Here is a 27,018-nt window from a genome sequence, read left to right on the forward strand (position 1 = left end):
AATTTATAATATGACGGTTGCCCACATTCCTAATCTCAAAAGTTGCAAACCTTAAAATGCACAAGGTCAAGAGCTGCAAGACTCACATCACCCCCTTTTCTCTAACTGACCATCCCAATAGTCTCCCAGTGTTTTGTAACTCCCCCCCCCCTTTCCAGGAGGTACAGCTTTCCCTCACTTCTTCTGCCTCAATCAAGTCTGGCGAGGGTTTACCAGGGCTTAGTATGTCTAGAAAAAGAACAAAAGTACCCCAGGTCATGTGCAGAGTGCATTCCATCACCTATAATAAATCAGTGAGGTGGGTTCTCCAGTTCAGGAAGTATGGCTTGCAACCAAGCATAAGCTCCAGCACCCATTCACCTTGGTTCTTAAGCTATGGCATCTTCTTTCTTCCTCTCCATACTCTATAAAAACCTATAAAGTTTCCAGACCACTTCATGCATCAGATGAAATGGATAACTCAAGGGATGGTCTAGGCTGCGATGGGTGTTGTTTTTGGCCACTCTAGGCAAGTTCAAATACTTCCCTCCACTCTCACTCATCTAATGGCATGCTGAGCCACAGAATTACATCACATGACCAAGAGTTGACCAAAATGCTATGTTCACATGTTCATTTTAAATGCCTGCCCTGGCTTTATTTCCTCCCATCCCTTTACATTTCCACCTCAGTGGCAGGCCGCCAAGGGAGATCAAGAGGCTCTTGAGTGCGTCCCCTGGAATGCAAAGGCTGTGGCCCATCTGGTGAGCTTCTGGAAGCTTCAGTCAGAAGTGTAGGTGGCGGCTCTCTCGCCAAGTGCTTGTCCAAATGGGTTTCTTTCTCTTTCTTTCTTTCGTTATTTGCAGGACTATTTCTGCAACATGTTGTTGATGTAATGCTGTTGGCATTGCTTCAAGAGACAATGGAATGTGCCTGCAATTCTAACCCCCCTTACAGAGGAGCATGTCCAATTGAATTCAGCGGGTCTTACTTCTGAGCAGACATGTATGGGATTTGATTGGTAGACATTTTAACAGCAAACGTCCCTTAAATTTTGGCTGCAATAAGAAATAAAGTCTTCAGGGTGACATGGGAATCCTGAGGAATCCTTTAGCAGTAACGGATTAATAGGGTTCTGCTCTTCAACAGTTGCATTAAGTGAAGACTGTGAGATACTCAGAGATTGTTCTTAGGTGCTGCAGTTTTTAAATGGTGTGTACAGCTCCAGAAATGATTTCAGTGAAGGGTGGCCTAAAAAGGTCAAATGAAGAAGATGTATGGTTCGAATGCAGTTGAAGGACTGGTTGGTGAAACGCTTGGAATTCTTTTCTGATTTGTTAGCTGAGGGTGAATATGGACAGGACAGGAAAGACAACAGGCAGCTGCTGGAGGAAGCTTGTGTTTTGAAATAAGCCCCCCCCCCGCCTCCCCCCTGGGCCACATGGAGGCGAAGCTGCGGCGCCCCGTTGCTCGTGATTCCACTGGGGCAGAAGGAGGACAGGGGAGCCAATCTTTCCCATGCGGGGCTGCCTGGGTGAAAACCAGACCATGTGGGACGGAGATGCTGCCCGCGGGCTCCCCGCTAGGGTCACCCCCCCCCCAGGAAAAAGGCAGCTGCCCGCCCCCTCCAGTCCGGCCAGCGCCTCTCCTCGGGGGAAGCCTCCTGCGCGGGCGGGGCAGCTGCTAATTGGGCGCAGCTGGGCGGGCGCGGAGCCCTTGAAAGGCGCGCGGGGCGCGGCGGCGGGTCGGGGACGCGGTGCTAGTCCGGCAAGATGGGGAGCTGGAGCCCCGCGGCCAGGTGAGTCGGCGGGGGGGGCAGGTGAGAGAGAGGGGCGCTTCTTGTGCTGGAATGAGCGGCCAGCAAGGTTTCCTGCGCGGGGGCCGCCCGGTGCAAACTCCCCTCCACGGATAAAGGAGGTTTCATGTTGAACCTACTGGCTGTAGGGCTGCCCCAGGAGTCCCGTTGCCTTCCGCACCCCGCTGCTTCTGCTCGGGGAAGCCACGGCTAGTCGGTTCGGACAGACAGAAGCGTTTTTGTTAAAGCGAGACTCCCTGGCCAGGCATGCGATGCTATTATGTACATCTGACTTCACTGGTTTTCTAGCCTGCTGTTTCTTAAAGTCGTCTTGATTTCTATGTTTTCACTAGGTTTTTCACTTATGGAAACTGTTCTGATATATTTGTGATTAAGCCGCAAATAACTCTTGCAGGTCAGGCGCTACATCCTCCATACACCTGTGGTCGCCAACCATCGCAGGGCGCTCTGCCTTCTCTCCCTCTCCACTATTGGCAGCCTCTGGTGGCTGCCTCCCCTTGCCTAATGGCGGGGCCGCTGGCTAAGGCTCAGTCTTCTCTTGCGTATGTGTAGCAACTGGGGTGTGGAGAGTGTCCTAGCCTGGAACACCTTAGGCTTCTCTACTCCACAGACTATGTTTTCCTCCCAGCCGGCTGCTCTTTTCACACCCTCCCACCCCAGACTCCCCAACCCCGAAAGAGGAGACAGCCCATTGGGCATGCTCCAGATTAATAGAAAACTTTGTTAGCAAAGATGCCGGAGCAAAACTCTTCCAGATTTGGAAGCCATCTTGGGATTCATCTAGTCAATGCCCTCTGCTCAGTTCAGGAAACTTGCAGCTAGTATCCCTGGCAGGTGGTTGCCAAGCCTCTACTCAGTGCCAGATTTAGGGCAATGTGGGTGGTTCCTTTGCACAGGACACCAAGCCAAGGAGACACACAAGAACAACAACAAAAACAACAACAAAAAACCTTTGTTTATATGGGGACCAACTCAAAATTAGGCCCCAGCCAGACAGGCAATTGAGTTGCCACAATTATGATGTAGTGCACTTGAGAGCATGCACAGAGCATGTGAGAGCAAGGATGGCATGAAAATAATATTTAGGGGGGTGCCAGATTTGCCCTCCCTCAGGGTGCCATATTACCAAAGTCTGCCCCTGCTGTGCTTAAGTACTTCCAGTGAAGGAGATGTTGCCATCTTATGAAAGACTGTTGAATGGCTCTTGCTGTTAAGCAACATCTACAAACATGTAGCTGAAATCTGTTCCCTTGCTACTTCTGCGCCTATAGTTTTGCTTCTACCCTTCTGGAGCAACAGTAAAGATGCAGAACCACATTTGGTGTTATCTCCCTTTGGCTCCCCCACTCTTGTTCCGTGTTTTGCCAGGTTTCTAATAGCTGAGGCAGTTTAAGATTAAATTACAAGAAAAGAAAAGAAAATAGTGACAGTCTGGGAGCAACCTAGGAAAGGCTTGCCTCCCTCTGCCTCCCACTGTTTGCATGCAGCGTCAACCATTGTTACGTGATTCTCTTTTCAGGTTGCTGCTTCTTGGCTTTCTGGCTCCTGGAGTGTGCTTTCAGTTTGTTCCTGTAACAGGTAAAAACCACTTGGCTAGGTGAATATAATGCCTAATGTGTTTTTCAAAGCTTTTGCATGCCCTTGATTTCCTTCTTGTTGCGAACAGTCTGTTAATAGGGATGGAAGAAGGGTACATCATTTTCCTCTTTAAAGAAGGTGTGTCCCACTCTTGAACTGCTTATTCATGCAAAGTAAACAAGACAGGAGTTGGCGGCTCGGTCCTTTTCCAGGCGTCTGTCTGCCATGGAGTGGATGATCATAATACTTGCAGCTCCTGTCATGGGTTGGCCAAGATTTGGCAGTTGCTGGGTGAGCCCAGACCCATTGAGAGCCACCCAGCTGGAGGCAATGCTACTCTTTGCACTTGGGACACTAGCATACTCTAAGTTAGCATATACAGTGGTACCTCGGGTTACATACGCTTCAGGTTACATATGCTTCAGGTTACAGACTCTGCAAACCCAGAAATAGTACCTTGGATTAAGAACTTTGCTTCAGGATGAGAACAGAAATCGTGAGGCGGCGCAGCGGCAGCAGGAGGCCCCATTAGCTAAAGTGGTGCTTCAGGTTAAGAACAGTTTCAGGTTAAGAACGGACCTCCAGAACGAATTAAGTACTTAACCTGAGGTACCACTGTACTGCTTGCTAACATCTGACTTATTGAGGCCCTGAGAGCAATGCAGAAAAGAGTACATCATGAATAAATACACTATCTGCTGCCACAAGGGACCTGAGTACATTTAATTCAGTGAGTTTTTGCCCACCAAAATTTACAATGAGAACCTGTGGCCCTCTGCATGTTGCTTGACCACAACCCCCATCATCCCTGACACTGGCCATGCTGGCTGCACCTTCTTAGTGGGTGGAATCCAACTTCCAGAAGGTGGCAGGTTCTCCACTGCTGGCTCAGGGCATATTTTTAGTCTTGAAGACTTGCGTTGAAGATAAGTCTACCGATTGCTGTAGAAGCAAAGGATGCAAGTCCTTAAGAATTGATCTGTTCCCTCTTTATGTGGTACTCTTAACTGAACTTCCACAATGTTTCCACTCCTCCCCCCCATCCTACTTAACTGGCTGCATTTCTCTTTCTTCCCCTGCCCATTCGCTAAATAGCCCCTGCAGCCTGGCTCCTTTTGCCCCCCTCCTCAAATAGCGAGACCAGCATTTCTCAAACTTGGGTCTCCAGCTGTTCATAGAATCATAGAGTTGGAAGAGACCACAAGGGCCATCGAGTCCAACCCCCTGCCAAGCAGGAAACACCATCAGAGCACTCCTGACATATGGTTGTCAAGCCTCTGCTTAAAGACCTCCAAAGAAGAAGACTCCACCACACTCCTTGGCAGCAAATTCCACTATCGAACAGCTCTTACTGTCAGGAAGTTCTTCCTAATGTTTAGGTGGAATCTTCTTTCTTGTAGTTTGGATCCATTGCTCCGTGTCCGCTTCTCTGGAGCAGCAGAAAACAACCTTTCTCCCTCCTCTATGTGACATCCTTTTATATATTTGAACATGGCTATCATATCACCCCTTAGCCTCCTCTTCTCCAGGCTAAACATGCCCAGCTCCCTTAGCCGTTCCTCATAAGGCATCGTTTCCAGGCCTTTGACCATTTTGGTTGCCCTCCTCTGGACACGTTCCAGTTTGTCAGTGTCCTTCTTGAACTGTGGTGCCCAGAACTGGACACGGTACTCCAGGTGAGGTCTGACCAGAGCAGAATACAGTGGCACTATTACTTCCCTTGATCTAGATGCTATACTCCTATTGATGCAGCCCAGAATTGCATTGGCTTTTTTAGCTGCCGCGTCACACTGTTGGCTCATGTCAAGTTTGTGGTCAACCAAGACTCCTAGATCCTTTTCACATGTACTGCTCTCAAGCCAGGAGTCACCCATCTTGTATTTGTGCCTCTCATTTTTTTTTGCCCAAGTGCAATACTTTACATTTCTCCCTGTTAAAATTCATCTTGTTTGTTTTGGCCCAGTTCTCTAATCTGTCAAGGTCGTTTTGAAGTGTGATCCTGTCCTCTGGGGTGTTAGCCACCCCTCCCAGTTTGGTGTCATCTGCAAATTTGATCAGGATGCCCTTGAGTCCATCATCCAAGTCGTTGATAAAGATGTTGAATAAGACCGGGCCCAAGACAGAACCCTGTGGCACCCCACTAGTCACTCTTCTCCAGGATGAAGAGGAACCATTGATGAGCACCCTTTGGTTTCGGTCAGTCAGCCAGTTACAAATCCACTGAGTGGTAGCATAGTCAAGACCGCATTTTACCAGCTTCTTTACAAAAATATCATGGGGCACCTTGTCAAATGCCTTGCTGAAATCAAAGTAGGCTACATCCACTGCGTTCCCTTCATCTACCAGGGTTGTAATTCTGTCAAAAAACAGAATAGACTACAGCTCCCATCTTCCCTAGCTAGCAAGACCAGTAGTCAGGGATTACTGTACTTCACAAAAATGGATCTAGTGCTGATCCTGCTTTCTGTCTTCCCACAAGAGGAGGAAACTCAGTGGGTGCATTATATATGGTGGGAGAGCCCTGGCACTGCTGTGTAAAAAGACTAGGCAATCTTCCACCCAGTTCATGTGGCCAGGGAGAAGGAGAACTGAAGTTCACAGGGCGGGCAACACAGAAGTCAACCCTAGGAGCAAATCAGTTTCCTATCTTGGCTCTTTGTCTTGGAGAAAGAGTCCGTGCTGGTCCTTCTGGAGTAGACATTCTGGAAACCCTTTGGAATGTCATTGTCAACCTGGGGCATAAAACACAGCTGTGAACAGATGGAGGTAAAGAAAGACTTATTGAAGAACAGCAACATGAAAACAAGATTTGGCTGTCATTAAGTGGGCTACTGTTAGATGCCGCTGGAGGGAATTAGGGCTGCCACCTTTTGAACTCCCCTCTGGCTGTTCCTCTTCGTTCTTGTTTAGAGGGTGCAGTTGTAGGATGGAGGGCAAGGGAAGGGAAATGAGGAGCAAGCCCGTCTAGATGTGTTGAGCATCCCCAAGAGGCTCAACCTGATACTGGGACCATGGCTTGTGAACCATTTAGGAGTTTTGCTCCCATGTTGACTTGAGCCTGATAGAAGGTCGGTGCCCAGTTTGCTAACAACTTTGATTTTTTGTTATCTCCTTGCCTTTCAGATCAGGTTAACGTGCAGTGTCTAGGCAGCCTTGCCCGACTCCGATTGAGTTCAGCCTATTTCCAAAACAAGTACATCAGCTTTGCTGCCATTGGTGAGTTCAGTTTCTTTTCCTGCTTTTGATGAAGAGAAGACCTGGGTGTTGTTCTACATGTAACATTCTTTCTTTCACCTTTGGAGAGAGGGGTGCATGGGTCCCACATGTGCGCCTTAACCAGGTTCTGGCCAGTGGCCCGATGTTTGCTTTGCTTCACTGGCTTGAGACAACCTCTCCAGAGATGCATTGGCTGATATCATCACTGAGGGTTGCAAGACTATGTTTCCTGGTGCATGATGACTCTTGTTAGCATGCAAAGCCCATCTGGTCAACTATCGAGTATCTGGTGCCACAGGCCTCTTGTCCCACAGTCAGATGTTTGCAGCAGGGTCTCAATGAGGTATGTTAAAGAATGAAATATTAATGCACACAATGCTGTTGTGGGTAACTATTCTGAAGTGATTTCCCTTTACCTTATCTAATGATCTACATTCTTGTCCTTCCAGACCAGTTTGGCAGGCCATGGCCTATAGACGAGGTCCAGTCAGCAAAATGTGGATACACCATTTCCCAAGACGTTTGGGGGAATATAGAGCTCCGTGCCTCGCTGCTTGGCTGTTATACTCTGATGGTGGGATATAGGGCTAAGCTGTATGCTGCAGGGATTGTGAAGAGGCTTCTGGACTGTTTGTGGGAAGCTGTCTTAATGCTCAAAACAAACTGTTTTGCACAGCGGTGAGGAGCCGCCAACATAATGAGGCCTGGCATGGGTCCCAGTTTGGCCTGTGAGGTGATTCCACCACAAAACACACCCACTTGCCCCCATGCCTGATGTCATCTATGATGTCATGTGTGGACATAGTCCAAAAGGAACAGCTGGGTCCTTAAAGCCATTTCCCCCATTGTTCCTTTGCAAATGGAGTTCCTTGATACTGCTGACTGACGCTGACAGGAAGGCCCACTGGGATGGGCCGCACTAGGGCATTCTCCATTGGCTCTTGAGGCAGAGTGGATTGAAGCCTAGGCAATGCTGACAGTCTGTGAGAGACTTGGGGACATTTCAGATCAAAAGGGCAAGGCACTATGAAGCACTGAGGCCTTAATTTACCATTCAGATGGCCCAGAGCATGCAGGACTACCTCCCGCCAGAGCTGTGCTATCTGCTTGCTCTGACCAAAGCAGCTGAACCTGTGTGATGGCCTTTGAATTCTGCATCTGAGTCTGTGCAGTGCCTGGAACCCATAGGTCTTCCTGATGGGAGTGAAAGTTATGGGCAGAAGTATGTGTTTAAGCATGGAGACTGCTAGAAGAAGGTGCTGGAGTTGGGACATAAGGCAGTCACTGTTCCTGGTCTTGGGAGCATCTTAAAGTTGGATCTGCATGCAACGCCCTGTAGCTTCCATGAGGACTAGCAATTTAAAACAACCAGGAGAACACAAAGAATACAAACAAGGGTGCCATCTAGGGAGGGGGGTCGTTGTATTATGTTTCAGAGCACCTGTGGTTAGTCCTCAGGAACACCTCGACATCTAGTTATTCCACTAGGTGTACGAAGCTAAGCACAGCTAACTGAAAGCAGGTGCTTTTTAATCTCTTAAAATTTGAAAATATCCACAAATAAATGTTGTGTCAAGTTCATTTTAGTAGGCATTTCTTAATGCAGTGTCTATAAATTCCTTCAGCCGCTTTCCTTTTAAACACCCTTGGAAACATATGCCAGTCCTTGACCTGCCCCAAACACTGTCTTGTGGCTAGGGCCTCTCTCTCCAGCCAAATTGACAACTTTCCCTCTTGCATAATTGCTGGATTGCAGACATTCTAGCAGCTTTGTTCTCTGAGCAGCTGGAATGTTTTACATATTTAATTCAGCTCATCCTATACTGCGGGAGGAACACTTCCACCACTGCAAGCATAACTGTTGGTCCTCTTCTTCCCACATTCAGGATGACCAGCACTTCACTTTGAACATCCAGATAACGGCAGCGACAGACCCTGGGATGCAGCATACGGTGGTGCTTAACGTTCCAGTGAGCTGCTCATATGGCCCGTGGCAGCCTCGAGAAATAGTCTGTGAGGCAAACTATATGGAGGTAAATTTTTATATTAGGGAGCCAAGCAGTATTTTGAAATGCATGAGAGGCGTACCTTGAGATCTGCTGCCGCCTTTCAAGAAGCCAAGTCTCTGAGCGTGAAGACTTTCACTTCCTAGAGCAGGAGGTTGCAGACACAGTGTACAGATTCCCCCAATGAACCTTGGCACTGTAGTTCTTTTTTTTTAAGGTGATGGGAATTGTAGCTCTGTGAGGGGTAAACTACAGTTCCCAGGATTCTTTGGGGGAAACCATGTGCTTTGAATGTATGGGGTGTACACAGCCTGTATTTACAGGTGTACACTAAAATGCTCTTGAACCTCTCTGACTCTGCTTATGTCATGTGTGAAAGTTGATCTGGGGGTAGAATGTGGAGGAAAAATTGTGTGTTCCAGATGCACATGGGGAGAGGTGGGTGGCAGGCTTAAAGGTTAGAAACAAATATGAGATGCCAAAAATAATTTGAGGTATACACTTCAAAGGCCAGGAGCCTTGCTCCTTGATTTCATGCCAGAAGAAGCAAAAATGTTTAGTTGGCAAATCCTAATTGCAAAGTGTGTGTGTGTGTGTGTGTGTGTGTGTGTGTGTGAGAGAGAGAGAGAGAGAGAGAGAGAGAGAGAGAGAGAGAGAGAGAGACAGAGACTCGGATAAGGCACGTGGGAGATCCTGTACAGAGAGTAGCTGTGAAGTCTCTCCCAATTACAATGTCCCCTTTCCCCACTCAAGGTCTCTGTAAGAAGGAACGTACCACCAATCCCAGATGGCTTTCTTCAAGATCAACCTGCAGGTCCCCCTGAGGACTGGGCTGCTGCCTTTCCGGAGGTATCTCTCTCCTTTGCCACAACTGAGAAAGAACTGGGGGCAGCAGACTTCCCTATGGGAGGTTATTTTAAAACTCTGAAATTATTTCTTCCCTCTCCTCCCTCCCCCATAGGCTGTCGCAGGGGCCTCCTCCATCTGGCAAATCGTCTTTCACATGGATGCCAGGAGGAAGGCTATGCGGGTGGAAGAAGCTCATGCTGCTGGCTATGGAGTCAACACCACAGACACGAGGATTGTGCTCAGGGCTCCCTACAATGCCACTGAGGCTCAGAAGGTGGAGGTAAGTGCATACCCCCCCCCAAATAAGGAGGTGCATGTCAGAAGGAAACAGCAAGAGCTTGAATGGTTTGTAGAATTAAGAGTTGTATTTTTGTGTGTGTGTCTTTACACTGCTTTGATGGCCTCAAGCTGTAAAGCAACTTATAAAATTGTAAAGTAAAAACAAAACTTGCATAAGATAAATTTTGCACATATATTTACCTTGATCCCTTCAGCAGTATCCCTGACAGTAAGAGCTGTTTGACAGTGGAATTTGCTGCCAAGGAGTGTGGTGGAGTCTCCTTCTTTGGAGGTCTTTAAGCAGAGGCTTGACAACCATATGTCAGGAGTGCTCTGATGGTGTTTCCTGCTTGGCAGGGGGTTGGACTCGATGGCCCTTGTGGTCTCTTCCAACTCTATGATTCTAGCATGGAGCATCCCTGGCATGGCCAGGGACACCTGTGTCTTTTTGAGCTTGGAAAATGTGCACTTTAGTAATGAGAAATGTAGTGGGTGGGTAGCATGTAGTCAGCAGAATGCCTTGGCTAGGAAGTCTCTCTGAGTGTTAGATGATATATTTCTGCAACTGAAGTAGAAAAGGGGGAGTAGTACTAATGATGGTGATGGAAGCTAGAACCTTGACCAGGGCTTTATGTAGAGACTCATTATCTGTACTAATTTGGCATGAATGGATTTGAACTGAGCAACAAGAGGTGCTGAACTATTTGGCCAACATAAATGATGCAAACTAAGCGCAATTTGAATGGCATGTGCCTAATTCTGCAATGCCATTGAAAATAACTCTGCTCTTGCTAGTTCATGGGAAAAGGGACTGAGCTGTGAGGCACTGAAACATGGCAAATGACAGAGACAGGAGCTGCTGCTTCTGTTTTCAGGTCAATGGGATTCCCTTCTCCTCTGTGAGGTCCAGCACCTACTACAAGCAGCGCTGGATGCTCCTAATGGTGGACACAGCAGTGACCTGCCCTATAGGTATGTAAACAAGGGGGGTCTGTCTTTTGAGCTGTAGACCCCTTAAGCCCACAAGAGTTTCCATGCTTTGGATTCCCTCCTTGATGGGAATTCAAAACAGTTGCATTGAAAGGTGAACCTACCTTCTTCACATCTTCTGAAACAATATGAAAACAAACACAGCTATACTAAAAAAATTGCTTCTCTGAGTTTTGCAGTACAGTTCTTCAGACAAGTAAGGTGTACAGCATTGCTTATACTGGGGATAAAGTGTGTATAAACATTCATATTAGTGAAAATTGGGGGGGGGGGACTCACTGCCAGAACTCACTGGAACTCAGTTGAAGCTCTGCTCAGGTTGGTGCCATTGCAATTGTACAAGAACAAGGTGAATGCTAAACGATTTTCATGTGGACTTAGCCTTTCCCTTTTTTATCTTTTGCAAACTAATGTTGAGAACTAAATTTGAGGTTAGAAAAATGAGAAACAAAGGACTTATTCACACCTTCCCTCCACTCTTTCCAGGCACAGTCTGTAATTTAAAGCTCTGTGTCTGAGTGCCCCCCCCTTTCTTTTTTTGTTCTGGAGCTTTCCCTGTGAAAACCCAATCATAAAGCTCAGTCAGAGCAAATGGTCAATCTGCAGAAAATCAGAACTGACATTTGCTTGAATTCAGCTTTAAATAGTGGGTTTCTGCGGGGGGGGGGGGGAGAGCTCTTGGACATGGAGCATTGAAGCAAGGACCTCTGCCAGACTTTAGAAAGAGCAAAAGGGCAAAAGGCAAGTAAGTGGATTCAGCCCCAAGAGGAGCCAAAACTGGCATGTTCCTCCATCCACAGACAAGCTGTTTGCTTAACATTCATCCTGGTTTGCTTGCACAAAAAGCTTATGTGGAGGTTAGATTACATGCCGTCTCTGTCATTCTGATTTGTTTGCTGGGTAGTTATTTGCCAATGAGCATACAACCCGCATTCATTCCAATTTGCTTGCAGTATGTCTTCCTGTTGCTCATTCATTCATCCCACACTTCAGTGCCTTTCTCTGTCACTTTCCGACCCTCAAAGAGCCTGTTTCTTTTTCAAAGTGGTTTTGTTGTGCTGGGGCAACAGAACCCTTTAAGCCACTAACTGGGAAGTCTAAACTTCTGGAATGGGCTTCAGTCTCTCCCATAGAAGAGTGACCGTCTGGAGACTCCCTAAGCTTCCCTCTCTCCCTCCTCACTCCCCTTTGCCAGATGGTGTGTACTACTCGAAGGAAACAATTACCTGGACTATTCCCAAGAGCATCCCTCCTCTCCTGGTTGGAGCTGGCATTGTCAAGGAGCTGCAAGTGGACATGGGGGTCAACCTGGACAAACTGTCTACACAAGACATCAGAAGTTGGGGATACTCACTGGCTAGTGACAAGGATGCTATAGTACTAAGGATGCCCATTGGTGCACCGGGTGGTAACTACAAGGTGGGTACGGATGTTGTTCCTGGGTGCTTTAGATAATTCAATGGTCTAGCACAAAGTGTTTTTGAATGGGGAGTAATTTGTTAAGTGGCAGGGAGGCAAATGGGTGGCCATGCGTTGCTTCACTCCTAAACTATGTAGGGGTGGGCAGAAGGTGGATTGGGATCTACTGGTAGTTTCTGGATTGTTTGTAATGGCTCAGCAGGGGGTTGTCTCACAAGGTATATTCATACAAGGTGTCGATGACTATATGGGCCATTTTGTGTGTGTGTGTGTGTGTGCCATTGTCAACATATGAGTGCTTTCCATTTTATGCCTCCAAAATCTCAATATTTCTTGTTCATGCCTAGATGGGCTCAGTTCACATTCTGTACTGCCCCTTTCCCACAATTAGTTCTTCCAACTCCTCTCCCTGCAGGTCAGGAAACCTGGGGTCCATTGTGGCCATGACAGTATGTTTGTTTACCAGTATGCATGCACCTTCGTAGTGGAATTGTGCAACAATTTTCCATCAAAGCCAAATTTGAAGCATGACTTTTTTATTTTAAAAAATTGAAATACAAGTTTTTCGGTCTATCAGATTTGCACAAAAGAGCAAGTCAAAAGAGAGATGTGTGTGTTGTGCTACACAAGGGCAAAGAATGACCAGGCAGGGAGGAGCATGGGTGCCTCTGATCATTGACTTAAACGTTTTGGGGTGGAATCAATGGGGCCATGCAAGCGCTGTGCTTGAATAAAAGGATGTTGCTCTCATTTCTGAGAGAGAGAAGGTCCTACTTTGTCTTGTTGTGAAAGATCTTCCTTTCTTTTTTTCTGTACATGCAAGGGCAAATATTTTTATTATTATTAAGATTTTCCAACAAAATTTTCACATACTGTATTTTCCGGCGTATAAGGCGACTGGGTGTATAAGATGGCCCCCCCAACTTTTCCAGTTAAAATATAGAGTTTGGGATATACTCACTGTATAAGACTACCTCTCTTCCAACGCACACCAAATAAAAATTTAAAAAACCAGTCTCCAGTCCAGCTTGGAAATCCACTCCACTTCCCAGTGGCCGGGAGCTTCTGGGGCCAATTTTCAAGCATATTTCTGCTTCATCTAGAGAGCTTGGTGTCCTCTGATTTAATTTGCTGTCGTTTTATCCTTTGGTGGGGAGTTGCTGCAGGAACTGCTGCTGTAGCCAGAGTATAAGACGACCCCCGACTTTTGAGAAGATTTTCCTGGGTTAAAAAGTAGTCTTATACGCCAGAAAATACAGTAATCAATACTAAAAACAAACACAAATTACATCTTATATTTTCTATTATCCCCCCCTCAACTTCCCCCAACTTCCCTTTCTGGTTTATCACATATTCATTTCTTCTGCCTATAATTTTATATACCTTATATATTGAAATTGAAATTACCGGTATACCTTATTAACATTTTCTTAACATTTTACCCTCATATTTATATTTTCTGTTTATATTGATTAATTGTAAGTGTCTTAATCAAATCCTGCAAGTGAGTCCATTTCAGTGCATTGTTTCTGTATATACATCATAAAAGATTCCTAATCTTTCTTGAAATAATTATTGTCCTTATCTTTAAGTCTCTACGTCAGCTTTACCATTTCAGCATATTCCATCATTTTTTCTTGCCATTGTTCTTTTGTTAGTATTTCATCACTTTTCCATCTTTGAGCTAATAAAATTCTGGCTGCTGTAGTCACATACATTAATAATTTTTTCTTGTCTTTTGGTAAATCTTGACCTAAAATACCTAATAGAAAAGCTTCTGGTTTTTTAACTAATGTTATCTCAAACATTCTTTTCATTTCATTATAAATCAAATCCCAATAATTTTTGTTTTACAATTCCACCACATATGAAAAAGGTACCTTCCTTTTCTTTGCATTTTCAGCACTTGTTAGAGCTTGTTCTAAATATTTTTGCCATTTTTACCAGTGTTATATACCATCTGTACATCATTTTCATATAATTCTTTTAGTAATATACAATCATTAAATTTTAACTTAATTTTCCATAAAAATATTATTTTTAATACATCTGTTTGTGCTAGAGCAGCTCTGCAAAAAGGAAGAAAGAAGCTGATTTTTAAATTTCAAAAAAATAACCACACAGACTACATATTTTCCTTTGGGACAGAAACCAAATGGGAGTAAGGAGTATAGTGCACAGATGAAATGAAATGGCACCACACATATAAAAAAACCCCTAACATGCCCAAACAGTGCACATGTGTTTGTCCACCATTGGGTAACATGCACATTTATATTAGCTAGACTGTCCTTATTGGATTATCCTCAGATTCGAAAATCCAGATGTAATGTGAGGAAGTGCAGGCTAAGGTTCAAGGAGGAGGCGGTCATGTGGATGAGACTCAGCTGCTTCAAATCCACATTAAACTCCTGTGTGGATGATCCTGCAGTTGCCTGACGACAGCAGCCACTAAAAGGCTTTCTCCATGAAGCAGGCTGCTGAGGGGGGGGGGAATCAGTAGTGGATTTTTGTGTGTGAAAATATTGAGTGTGGTTCTGGAATTAGATTACTCCTTGGCACGGAGCATGTGCTTGGAGCCACCCCACTCCTGAATTCTAGAAAGAGAATGTTGCCCTTCTCTATCCTCAGACACTGAGCTCATCTACATTTCCACTTGTTCCGCTGCTTTCACCCAGGAAAACCTGCTGGAGCAAATATCAGTTAGGTTTTCTACAGATTGATGTTTGCTCCAATTCAGCACTAGAGAGCGGGTTTCCCCCAGGAAAGCAGCGGCACAAACTGAGGACTGCTTGGAGCTGTGATTTCTTGGCATGGGATAAGCAGCCATGTGGACAAGCCCACTGTTTCGCACTTGGCTTTGGTTGGCAGAGCTCTAGAAAAGAGTTATAGAAAAAAACAATGTAGATATGCTCACTCCTGCTGTACAAAATGGTCTTAATGGCACTTTCTTACAAAATGAGGGAGATGAAATGTGTCAAGTGTACACCTGTATTAGAAATCCTTAACAAAGTCCAGAGCCCATGTTTTGGGATTGAAATAACAACAAGGTGGGAACCTGGGAGACAAGGTTCTGTCACATATCCTGTCACAACATGGCTTGTATTAACATTAGGTCCCTTTAACGATGTCTACTTGTTTATCTCTTGCTCCAGACCTATGTGATTGATGGGAAACCAATGATTACCTACAAAATCGCCCCTTATGTAGAGCATCTGTGGGAAGATGACAAGAGGGGTATTACGAAACATACCATCCTGAAGGATATTAGCACCCCTCTGCAACTTGTGCCGGTCATAGTTACAGATTGTGAGTGTTCATTGTAAATAATAGTTCTATAAAGTTGTTGAAACATTGGTGATGGCTGCTTCACAGACAACTGTGTGTGCTAGTAGGTGCCTTCTATTCTAGCAAGATCAAATTGCAGAATTCCCCTAGATGTTCTTAACTCTTCAGTGGGAGAGTTAGAGATGGCATCATAAAGGTAAAGTAAAGGTACCCCTGCCCGTACGGGCCAGTCTTGACAGACTCTAGGGTTGTGCGCCCATCTCACTCAAGAGGCTGGGGGCCAGCGCTGTCCGGAGACACTTCCGGGTCACGTGGCCAGCGTGACAAAGCTGCATCTGGCGAGCCAGCGCAGCAGATGGAAACGCCGTTTACCTTCCCGCCAGTAAGCGGTCCCTATTTATCTACTTGCACCCAGGGGTGCTTTCGAACTGCTAGGTTGGCAGGTGCTGGGACCGAGCAACGGGAGCGCACCCCGCCGTGGGGATTCGAACCGCCGACCTTTCGATCGGCAAGCCCTAGGCGCTGAGGCTTTTACCCACAGCGCCACCCGCGTCCCATTAGATGGCATCATACTCTTGGTCAAAGAGTACACTGGCTTACAATGTTCGTCTTGAGCACAGGAACCACTTCACTATTGCTATGTGTGTGTGTGTGTCTATATGTCTATTCTTGATCCTTGAATTCAGGGAAGAGCTTGTCGCTCTGTGGTAGAGCCTTTACATTGAATGCAGACGTTTCCAGGTTCAATCCCTGGCACTTCTGGGTAGGGCTGGACGAGAATCCTGTCTGAAAACCTGAGGAGCTGATGCCAGTCAGTGTACACATTACTAAGCTTGATGGACCGATGATCTTACTTGGTATAAGACAGCTTCCTCAGTCCCCCTTTCTAAATGGGTCCTGCCCACCTGCACTGAAGAGCTGTAGCTCAGGGGCAGAGCACATACATTGCCAAAGGTCCCAGGTTGAAATGTTAGCATCTCCAGGTAGGACTGGACATGACTTGTATATGAAACCCTGGAGAGCCTCTGCCAGTCAGTACAGGGCTATATGGTCCAATTATTGGATTCCATTTTCTTTGTTGGAGGCTAGCTGATTTGGTGCCTTCAGATGCTGCTAGACTCCCCTCAGCCTGCCAGTGGTCAGGGATGCCAGGAGTTGCCAACCCACCACATCTGGACAGCCACAGGTTGACCACCCTTGGTCTTTGTCTTTGAAGGAAGAACATTGGATTGGTGAAGGAATAAACAAATAAGCAAACATGTTCTGTGGGAAGGATGAGCTTTGTTAAATAGGAAAATTGTCTAGCTTACTAACGTCCTGAAAATGTCTGCAAAATGACAACCTTGAAGGATTTATAGAAAGGAGAAGCATCATATACTTGTGGGGGCTTGTTGACAGAACAACTGAGGAAATCCATTAGAGAGCAAATTTAACTCGTAAGCCTGATGAGCAAAATTGATATGGGGAACTGGCCTAGAAAAAGGTTTTGTTTTACAAAAACTATTTCTCTTCTCCGTACAGATACTAATGCCAGTCTCCAGCTCTTCAATGCAACAGTTGGCACCTTCCTGCCAGATGTAGTGCTGGTCAGTATTACTGTGGATGCTTCAGGGCCCTTGCCACTACCTGAGGCTGAGAAGAAGGGCTATAAGATCTATGAAGCTAAGTATTCCAATGGAAGTCGGGGCTATGTGGTACAAGTCCCCTTTGATGCCCCTGGAGTTGGAAGGGAGGTGAGTGCTGCCACCAACCAAGCCTAGTCTGTGGGCTCTTGGAGGGGAGTGTATTGCAGTTGTGAGGGGCAAAGCATAGAGAGTGGAAGTGCTGGTAGTCCTGTTGACTGGGGAACTTCAGAGTTGACATTTAAATAACACTTAAGCACTTGTAGATACATCAACTATCCATCTTTAAATCATCTGAGCTAGGAAAACAAATTTTGGCATGACATCCTTGGAAAGGTCTAACTCAAAAGAATATACTTGGAACATGGAGCTTCTTTCATCTAATTATTTCCAGGAGGTTGCATCTCTTCCCCTCTGTATCCTATAACTGAATTGAGACTTGGAAAGGGATGGTGCTTGTTTATGCCTCTGGAACTGCAAAGTTGCCTCTCACTCCAAATGCGTATTGTCCCTGCAGTCAATAGCTGATGGGATGGAATATATGGATACCTTCTCTCTGGAGCATATTAAAACTAAAAACACTGCAAGGGTATGAAATCTAGTAGGCCACAATGCATGGTTTGTAGGTTAAAGTGTAGGTGCCTATCATGCCTAGCTTTCATGAGCACAACAGAGCCTCCTTCCCTTGAGAGCTGTTACACTCTAAATGATGGTGATATAATAACAAAGGTTTGTCATGGTGCTGAATAACCAGAGCTCACCTCCGCTCAAATTATCTTCCCAGTATGTACCAGATAACATCAGAAGCTACACTACAAACCCCATATTGGGATTCAGTGTGATTCCTCAGGGAGACACCTTTGATGTCCCTGTTCCTCTGACAGCCCTGGTCCAGGATGCAGGTGAGTCGGTTGGAACCAACATTCTTATCACTTTCCATTTTGGATTCAAGAATCGGTTAGTGGAAATGGTGAGCTTAACTTTAGTTGCTGAAGGTTAAATATTGGGGAGATGTACCTATTACCTATTGTTCAATTTGAAGTGGCATCTAGGATTTCACCAGGGTCAGGGAGGGTACTTCTGGTTTGCCTGTAAAGAACACCAATATTTAACTATGAATATTGAATAGCTTGGCATCATTAAAACAGTGGTGACTAAATGGAGAAATTATGCCAAGGTTTAGATAACTATTTGTATTATTTTGTAATGTTGATGCTTGGTGTAGAGGGTGATTTAGCCTACCTTGAAGTGTTATGGGGAGGAAAAAACGAAAGTGGGGCACTCCAGTTCTCCATCCTGGGCAGCTCCTGGAAGAAAGTTGCAATGTTACAGAATTCTGTGAGCTGCTGAACGTAAGAGGCATCCTCCTGTTGCAGGGGATGCTGGTCCACTAGGGCAGAGGGGACACTGTCCCACTCACCTTAGTCTTCCCTCAGCCAGCCCTCACCTGCCTACAATTGGTGCAGGGGAAGGCCCTGCCTGCCTGCCTGCTTGTCCTCCTTAGTCTCGGCAGGGAGTAGGATGGGGGTAAAGCTGGAATCAGTTGGCTCTGCTGGCCATTGGCTCTGGTGTCTTCTGCCTTACCAGTCCCAATGGGTGCCAGCCACTATTCTGTTGACTCCTGGAAATATAGCTAAGTACTAGAGTGGCAGTTTTCAGTAAATAGAGATTAGTTTCTAGCCTGCAATAATTATTCTAGAAATTGTGCCTAGAAGCATAAAACAAATTGCCTCTTAGAGAGGACTTCCAGGAGAAGGTTGGGCGGGACAAATGGTTGTGGGATTCTTTTGCTCTAGGTAAGGTGAGAATTGATCGCCCTTTTCACTTCATAATCAGTAGCTCTACTTCAAGTACTCTTCAGTGGGCTAGGTGGTAAAAGCATGTTAAATGAACAGATATGATTTGTCATTGTGTGTGGATCACATTCTGTTTGAGAATCCACAGGGAGCACCTTGTCTTTGTAGGTGCTCCACAACAAAGAGCCTTAACTGTGTGAATGGGGTGGAGGTGTGGCCAGTGAAGGGTTAACAAACATGCGCAGGGCCTTTCCAGGTGAGTGGCCAGGCACTGTGTCCCACCTACCTAGACCCAATGCGACCTGAAGTGGTGTGCCTCTGTGCACCTGTGCAATACCTGAGCCTTGGCAGGTGGCTTACCCTGAAGAGCATTTGCTTCCAGCCTCATGCAAATATTCCTTTTGGAGGAATTGTCCTTGTCTGCTGCTCGGCTGCCTAGAAAGTTGTACTACTGTTAAATCATGCCGGTGGCATCGGAAGGGCAGGTAGAATGTGAATGGATGAGGGTTCCTGCTCCTGAAAGCCTTGCTTCTTCCTACTGCCTCCCTCCCAGTGCTGCCCCAGGCTGAGGGATTCTGTGATGACGAAGCCCTCTACCTAGTGGTGAAACGAGGCAACGTGGACCAGGACTGGCTTCCCTTTGCAGGGGACGATCTTTTGACTCGGGAGAAGGCGCAGGCACTCGGCTATACTTTGCTGGACAATGGGACCCACTTGGCCTTAAGGGTGCCCAGGCAGGCAGCCCACGTGCGCTATGAGGTAAGGGGAACACGGTGTGTGTGGGGGTGTGGGGGTGTAGAAGCTTGGGTTGCCCAGCCATGAAGCGGGGAAACAAGAAGCAGCAGTGAGGGGTACAGTGATTGGTTTCCTTGGGGTAATTGTTTCCCAGGAGTCATAGGTGCCAACGCCCTGGGTGCCCGGGCACCCACAGTCATGGGGCCAAGCTGGCACTCCTGCCAATAATATGGTTCTCTGGCAAGCTCACTTGTACTGTACAAGTACTTTTAAATGTAACACATTTCCACCCTGCTCCCTAGCTGAAAATGCTCCCAGAGCAGCCTACAAAAGTCAGTAGTAAGACGGTTCTTTCCAGGTTATTGTTAAAAAGACATGATGTACATGGAAGAAAGAATGGAGCTAGAGGAACCTCAGGTGCCAGTTCTTAGTCCTGGTGCATGAATGAACAGCTGGCATGTAAATGATTCTAGTGGTATGATGAGAGAGGACCACAGGCAGCTGGCCTTGGCGGCAGCGGCACCACAAGAGGCCTTCTTCCCTTCTCTGCTCTTGAGCATGTTTGGCACTGGGTACCATGACCAGAATGGCAAATCTCTTTGCTTCAGCAAAAGGAATTACTTACCCCCTATTCTCCACCTCCAACAAAAAATCCTTTTAAGGGCCCTGCTTTGCTTTCAGTAGCCCTGAACCCAGGCCCTTGAGCTTTGTAGGAGGAACCTCTTTGCCTCTGCTACAGATCCATCTAAGGCTTAAGGTGACCTTGAGAATCTGGGGCAGAAGACAGGCTGATGTTCCAGTCTTCTGCACACTAATGTGTGAGTGCTGATGACTAGAAACTGTGTAGGAGATAGTTTGAATCTTTGTTGGTGCTTTGTCTGAAATGGGATTTGTGTGTTGTGGGGAGCATCCTTGGCAGTGAAAGATGTCCACAGTCTGGCCTGGGCCTTGGCAGGTGCCCACCTCGTCCATTGGCTGCTGGATATCCTCTTCCATTAATCCAAGATATGGGTCTAAAAGGGCAGTTAATGCTGCTACCTCCTGCTTTGTCCAGAGGGAGGATGACTGAAACCAAGGGTGCAAGCAGGTAATTGAGGACTGCAGAATATCCACCTTGGGTTGGAAGTGGTGGCGGTGAGGTTGTCTAAGCCTCCTAATGCAGCCGGCTCTTAACTTGTGCAACTAGTCTGGTCCCCTTTGCTTTGTAGGAAATAGATTCTTTTGGGATTTTGGTCACCTTCCGGTTGCAGCTGAAGGACTATCGTCTCGCTGAAATGATAGACTTTGCCGTTTCCTGCAGCTTCTCTCCAAAAGACCTCATTGGTAATCTCTCTCTTGAGCCCAGGGGCAGGGGACCCTTTCCCATATGGGGGCCACCTTCCCTTCTGGGAGCCACATGCCAGGGGTGGGTGGAGCAAGAAACAAAAGAGGATAGAGCATCTGATGCTCTGCATAGCAGTGTGCATTTCTGCTGTGTTGTACTCTGTATTTTTATTTGCTTTTCCTAATGTCAGTTCATAATTTCTATCATGTCCATCTTGGGAACCAGCTATTTGTTCTTCATTTTCATTAGCAGAGAAAATGGTTTCATTTGATGGTACAGTGGTACCTTGTGTTACGTACTTAATCCGTTCCGGAGGTCCGTTTGTAACAGGAAACCGGCCTTACCATTAAGCATGCTTTCCCTAATGGTGCCTTCCGCTGCTGCTGTGCCGCCGGAGTGTGATTTCCGCTTGCATCCCAGGGCAAAGGTCGCAACAAGGGGCATCTGCTTCCGGGTTAGCGGAGTGCGTAACCCGCAGCATTCATAAGGGGGACGGGACGTAACACGCGGTACCACTGTATTGAAGTCTCCTGCTTGCTACTCTGCTTATATTCAGCAAGCCACCTTGTCATCTTCTTGTCGCTTCCGCTTCTTGACTAGTCTGTGGAGGCAGATTTAAGGGAGCACAACCAGTTGGGTTGCACTGCATGTGGAGCCTTGGGGGTGCCACAACTATGATGTAGAATGGAAGGTGAGAGGCAGGGTGTGTGGAATTTGGGTGTCTCTCAGGGTGCTGTTGAAATTTGAGACCCCAAGGTCTGCCACTGCTTGTCTGTTATGCTCTGGCATATATAATATATTTCCCTTGCAGATTGCCTGGCTAATGGCACAGTGAGGATCTCTGCCTTGAAGCTAGTTGGCACCCCAGATCTGGTGCCTTCTGGCCTAGTGCTGAGAGACAGACGCTGCAGGCCACTTTCGGTGACAGAGGAAGGAGCAACGTTCATCTTCAACGTGACCTCTTGTGGGACAACTCGCAAGGTAAGAAATGGCTGCTTTGTCAGGAGCAGAGTCCATGAGGCCACTCATGTTAGAAGAAGATGGTTCCTGAATGTTTGCTCCATCAGTTCATGTCAAGCTCAAAAAACCATGCACGCTCTTGATTTGGATTGTCTTGGGTTGAAGCAGCCTGCCTCTTCCTTAGCTACTGGAGATGACTGTGAAGCTTGGCACAAAGTCTTCTAGTCTGGTACTTGAGGCTCCCTGCCTCTCAGGGTTGTTGGGAGGATGGAGGGGCAATGTAGATGCACAACAAGTGCTACGCTGAGCTCCTTGGGGAAGGAACATTAAGACTGGGGTGGGGGTAACCTGTGGTTCTCCGGATGTTGCCAGATTCCAAATACCCAGGAGCCAGCATGGCCCAGGGTGGGAAGGGGATATTGGGAGTTGTAGCCCAACCGCATCTAGAGGACCCCAGGTTGCCCAGCCTCTGCTCTAGAAGATGGTTGAAACCGCCTCCTGTTTTATCGTCTAATCTCATCTGCAGTTTGAAGATGCCACCATGTCCTATGAAAACGAAGTCCTCTATTTTCTCACAGGCCAAGCAGCACCTATCTATCAGTGAGTACTCGTGGCTTGGGCGAAGGACTGGGGAAGGAAGCTGTTTACCGCATTGTAATACAAGGGTCACTTGGTGACATGGCCCCCATGTGCAAGCTTGTCCTAGAAGGAGATGCATCCTGCCTTTAAACATAACCAGCTAGAACACTTGTGCCAGTTTCTGCTGCAGCTTCCTTTCTCCCCCTCCACCCCTCAAAGCAGGGCTATGCCCTCAGAACTGTTCTGGACTGGAAGGGTAACGAATGGACTATTCTCTCACTTGTATTTTTCAAGGTTGAAATGTGCTTGCCGGTACTTTATTGGTGATACCCTGTTGCTCCAGTACAGCCCAATAGAAGCCCCATCACCAAGCATCCTGCCTGGGCTGGGGGTGCTGGTGCTTGCCCTTAAGCTGGCCAGAGGTAATGTCACAGCACAGCCTTCTGTGGGAGCCTTGCAGGTTAAGGCTGCAACCGAACTTTATCTCAAAATTTGTGAATTTTATCTCAAAACAGCAGACAGGAATAGATAAAACATCTATGAGGAACATTTTTTCATCTGACATCAGGGATGGGGAACCTGTGGCCCTTTTAGACATTGTTGGACCGTAGCTCCCATCAGCCTCAGGCATTATGGCCAGTGGCTGTGGGTGATAGGAGATGCAGTCAAAGATTTGTAGGGACAGATCTACGTGATAATACAAATATTGTCTTGATGGTACTCCTGTGTGTCGAGGGAGAATACTTCTTAAGATGTTGCTAGTCAAATGCAACTGCAGTAAGTATTCACATTAAGTCTCCCCCCCCCCACAAGATAGGGAGATTTAATCCAGCCTACAGTCTTTGAGTGTTGAATACCTAGTTTATGCATTGTGGGCTGAAGAGTTCTGTTGCATTTTCTTCCATCACCCCAAAAGCATGTGGAGGGGCGTTTTAGGAGCAGCCAGGAACATCTCTTGGCTGTTTTGGGTGGGTGGGGGGCGGGGTTATCAGTGGCCTAGTTGGGATTCCTCACAGCAAGTGGTTTCTTTCCCAGACCACCTAGCAGAGATGCAATACACAGAGATGTATTGCAGAAAAGGATTCTTTTTGCTCAAAGTCCCTTTTCCAAGCTCCTCAGGAGTTCTCCCACCTTGATCCTTGGGAGCAGTTTTTTGTGTGATGGTGGAGGATCTGTTTGGGCAGATTTCCATTTGATTTGCTCTAGATTCAGGCAATTAAAAAGTTTGTTCTCTGTCACTGGTATGAGGTCTTGCCATAGTTCTCTGTGATCTCTCAGCCCTGGTACCAGAGCTGAAAGCAGAGGTGCCACTTGCATTGCACCAGCCTGGCTCTTGTGCTGGAGAACAGAACCTACTAGGGAGAAATAGCCTGGGCCAGCTGCTCTCAACCTTGAGACCCAACTCCATCACCCCTGACTGCTGGCCATGCTGCCTAGGAATGATGGGAGTTGTAGCCCAACAATATATGGGGGCTTAAGGTTGAGAAAGGCTGACCTGGTTGGAAACTCAAGGCAGTAGAAACGTAAGATGATTGGAACCCCACTGAACTTGAAGCATGGGAAGCCCCAACAAAAATTTATAATTTGGCAGAATATTTGGACTATATGTATTTGTATAATTTGGAATACTTAATGTGATTTGGATTGTTAAAATGGAAAATTTAATAAAAAGTATTTTTTAAAAAAGAGAGAGACAAAGGCTGACCTGGACTGCTCAGTGCCAGCCTTGGCTTGTTAAAAGCAACTAATTCCTCTGGGTTTGTTAAGGTCCTGATATGTGCTTTTCTTCCCCCCTGTGGCACCCTGGCAAGATAAGTCCTACAGCAGCTTCTACCAAGACATGGAGCACCCGGTAACTCGCTACCTTAGAGAACCGCTTCACTTCCAGGTTGAGCTTCTCCACAGCGAGGACCCACAGCTAGAACTTTTTCTGGAGGACTGCTGGGCTACAGCATCTTCTGACAGGAAGAGTCTTCCGCAGTGGAACATAGTGATGGACAGGTAAGAGTCTGAATAATACACTACTAGTTCTAAGAGCAAGGATGATGTTTTCACAGCCTGTTAATTGAGGGGTGAGGTGGTTGGCTGGTTTGGCTGCATTTTAAAATTATATCGTTCCCTTAGGTATCTGGGGCAAAAATAGAAAAGCACTTCTGGGTGGAGGAGTGATGCCAAGAACTGAATGAAATGATACAGAAAAACACAACACAAGGCAGAATGGAGCATGAGAATCAGTACTACCTGCTGCTGTATTCTCTTAAGTACCTGGCCATATTGAAACAAACATTTCTTAAAGGGGGAAGGGAGTTTTAGTAAATTTCAGAAGCCAGAAACAGGGGTACTAGGCTTGTGCTGAGCATCACAAGTGTGCATAATAGCAGGTCACAGGCTCCAGCTTTTCTTGTGGCATTCAGCCTGCCCCGGTGTCTTCATTGCCATGGGGCTGCTAGCCCACAATGACGTGGCAGCAAGGCTTGTATCTCTTAGCTTCTCTGTCATGTTTCCCCCACCCCAAGTTGTGAGAACACAGAGGACTCTCATCAAACCACATTCCATGGAGTGACTGAGGACTCTGTCCCGTTCCCTACACACCTGAAGCGGTTTGAAGTGAAAATGTTTACATTTATGGTGGACAACCAGGCACTTCAGGGGCAGGTAAGGGAAGCTCTTGACCATGGGATAATGCTTGCTATTGAACTCTCCCCCCCCCACCCAACGTGGTCGCATAAGAGTACAGACTTGCCTGCCTCAGTTGCTGTGTTCTGATAGTTTCTGTGGATGCAAACAGTCTTAACTATTACTTTTTATTATTGTAAGCTGCCATAGGAATTAAAGCCAAGGGCACCATATTGATTTAAAACAATAAAATTAAAGCTGAGCTGGTATGTATTTTGGCACCAGGAGACACGTGCTGGGGGCAGGGAGGGGAGGACGTAGTTGTTGGTATCCCGACTGTTGGGAGTTTTGCTTCCTGGTTCTCCTGCTATGTTATGTTGCTTTTACTGTCCTCAGATCTACTTCCACTGCAGTGCAGTCATCTGTGATTCCAGCTGGCTGGCCATGGACACCTTCTGTGCCCGGCGCTGCATTCCCAGAAGGCAGAGAGTTGGTAGGTGTCTTGTGAGGTAAATGGCTTCTGTAGAGCTCTCTACCTTCAAATGCAGCAGCAGGAGATCTGTGGCTCTCAAAGCAACATGGCCAATGGGAACTGTATTCTTAACAGTGGATCGCAAATTCCTCACCTCTCTTCTAATCCCCTGCCAGAGGCCAGCATGGCTTTCCCTAGAACACAGGTGGGAAATCTTTCTCACTCTGCACGCCATGTCCTTGGCAGGATCTGCTTTGCAGGCCAACCCATCTGTCAGTCACCTGAAAGGAGGACTAGCCTGCACAGCCAATGCAAAATTGAACCCCACCCCCATCAGCAGACATCACTGTTATCTTGAAAGGTGGGTGTGGTTTTCTGGGGAAACAGATGGGTTTTAGGTCAGCTCAAAAAGAAATGCACTCAGCAATTGATGTCTTGTCTTGCGCACATGGGTATAATGCACAGGCAGAGTTTTTTGTTTTTAACTGATGAGCAGATAGTCTCTGTGCTGAGATGTCTATTGTTGCCATACCTCAGAGGCCTTTTTAAGGCTACAAGTTCATGCAAGCTAAACACATCATTTAGACTGCTCCTTAAAACACAACTATAATAGAAATTGCTTTATAATGAGGAATTGTGATATTAAGTCTAAAACTCATGAAGACGTAATGGCACTACTTATGAAAGCATCTGTTTATGACTCTGGAAATCTATCTTAGGAGAGCAGCCTGGCTGAGGCTATGCTGCGGACCACGCAGTTCTCCAGGAGAACTACAGTGCAAGCTGGACTATTACAACTTTCTGTAGCATTTCAGGAAATGGCTTTTGTTCATTGGGTTTCTATAAACTAATGGCATTTTGGGACATATGCAATAGTAAAGAACAAATGGAGTAGAACACGTGCAGTTGATCCTTAGCCAGTGCAAAAAAATGCTTGTCAGCATGTTCAACTGAGATGGTAAAAAGACATTGAAAGTATGAGATGATGCATTTTGATGGAAAGTGGATTTCAAGTCTGCATAGCTTATTAGCTACATTATACTGGTTGCAGAGTCATTCTGCTTTAGGAGGATGTAAATGAATGTGGTTAATGCTGCCTTTTCCACCCTCCCTTTCCAGGCCGAAGCATTGATTCTACCCGCAGTCGGCAAGTGCATGTCTCATCTGGACCAGTTGTGATAAGGAGGGACCATACGTGACCATCCTAGGAATAGGAAGAGACTGGACTAGGATCATCATTTAGCAACTGAAATGGCAAATGTTGTGTTGCTGGCTGTTTCAGCGGTGTACATCTTGTGCAATAAAGGTATACAATAGAGATTTTCAGAACTTTTGCTTTTTGGGGGTGGGAAAAACTAAAAGCCCAAATATTTGATTAGTAAGCACCTTATCTAAACTAATGCACTGACCTCTGTATTGGAAATTCTGTTTCCTACCTCTGAAAGAAGGGCTAGAGCATTCAAAGCAGCTAAACTGCATTTAAGGAGATAAAGC

The 27,018-nt window shown here is 46.5% G+C and overlaps 1 protein-coding gene across 4 annotated transcripts; it reads left to right on the forward strand.

Moving 5' to 3' along the window:
* The first annotated feature begins 1,649 nt into the window (after positions 1–1,649).
* Positions 1,650–26,844, forward strand: LOC128405132 (zona pellucida sperm-binding protein 2-like). 4 transcript variants are annotated; one of them, XM_053371374.1, is made up of 21 exons: positions 1,650–1,777; positions 3,315–3,373; positions 6,497–6,589; positions 7,039–7,163; positions 8,476–8,622; positions 9,349–9,444; positions 9,557–9,724; positions 10,599–10,695; positions 11,909–12,132; positions 15,288–15,441; positions 16,942–17,153; positions 17,827–17,944; positions 19,392–19,597; positions 20,782–20,896; positions 21,709–21,878; positions 22,384–22,457; positions 22,731–22,858; positions 24,248–24,437; positions 24,953–25,091; positions 25,449–25,545; positions 26,644–26,844. In XM_053371374.1, exons 1-21 carry the CDS (start codon positions 1,752–1,754, stop codon positions 26,721–26,723), a joined length of 2,718 nt encoding a protein of 905 aa, XP_053227349.1. In that variant the 5' UTR covers positions 1,650–1,751; the 3' UTR covers positions 26,724–26,844. The 4 variants fall into 4 exon arrangements, with proteins under 4 accessions (XP_053227349.1, XP_053227350.1, XP_053227352.1 ...); XM_053371375.1 differs by lacking the exon at positions 25,449–25,545; XM_053371376.1 differs by lacking the exons at positions 1,650–1,777; positions 3,315–3,373; positions 7,039–7,163.
* Positions 26,845–27,018: the final 174 nt, after the last annotated feature.

The sequence above is a fragment of the Podarcis raffonei genome, chromosome 17, assembly GCF_027172205.1.
Source record: "Podarcis raffonei isolate rPodRaf1 chromosome 17, rPodRaf1.pri, whole genome shotgun sequence".
NCBI classification, from domain to species: Eukaryota; Metazoa; Chordata; class Lepidosauria; order Squamata; family Lacertidae; genus Podarcis; species Podarcis raffonei.

What these genes read in the sequence shown, in the direction of transcription:
- LOC128405132 (XM_053371374.1), top strand. Translation starts at nt 1,752, where the DNA reads ATGGGGAGCTGGAGCCCCGCGGCCAG. An exon ending in GTGAGGCAAACTATATGGAG is followed by an intron (nt 8,623 to 9,348) that starts GTAAATTTTTAT and finishes TCCCCACTCAAG; the next exon opens with GTCTCTGTAAGAAGGAACGT. An exon ending in AGCAGTGACCTGCCCTATAG is followed by an intron (nt 10,696 to 11,908) that starts GTATGTAAACAA and finishes CCCCTTTGCCAG; the next exon opens with ATGGTGTGTACTACTCGAAG.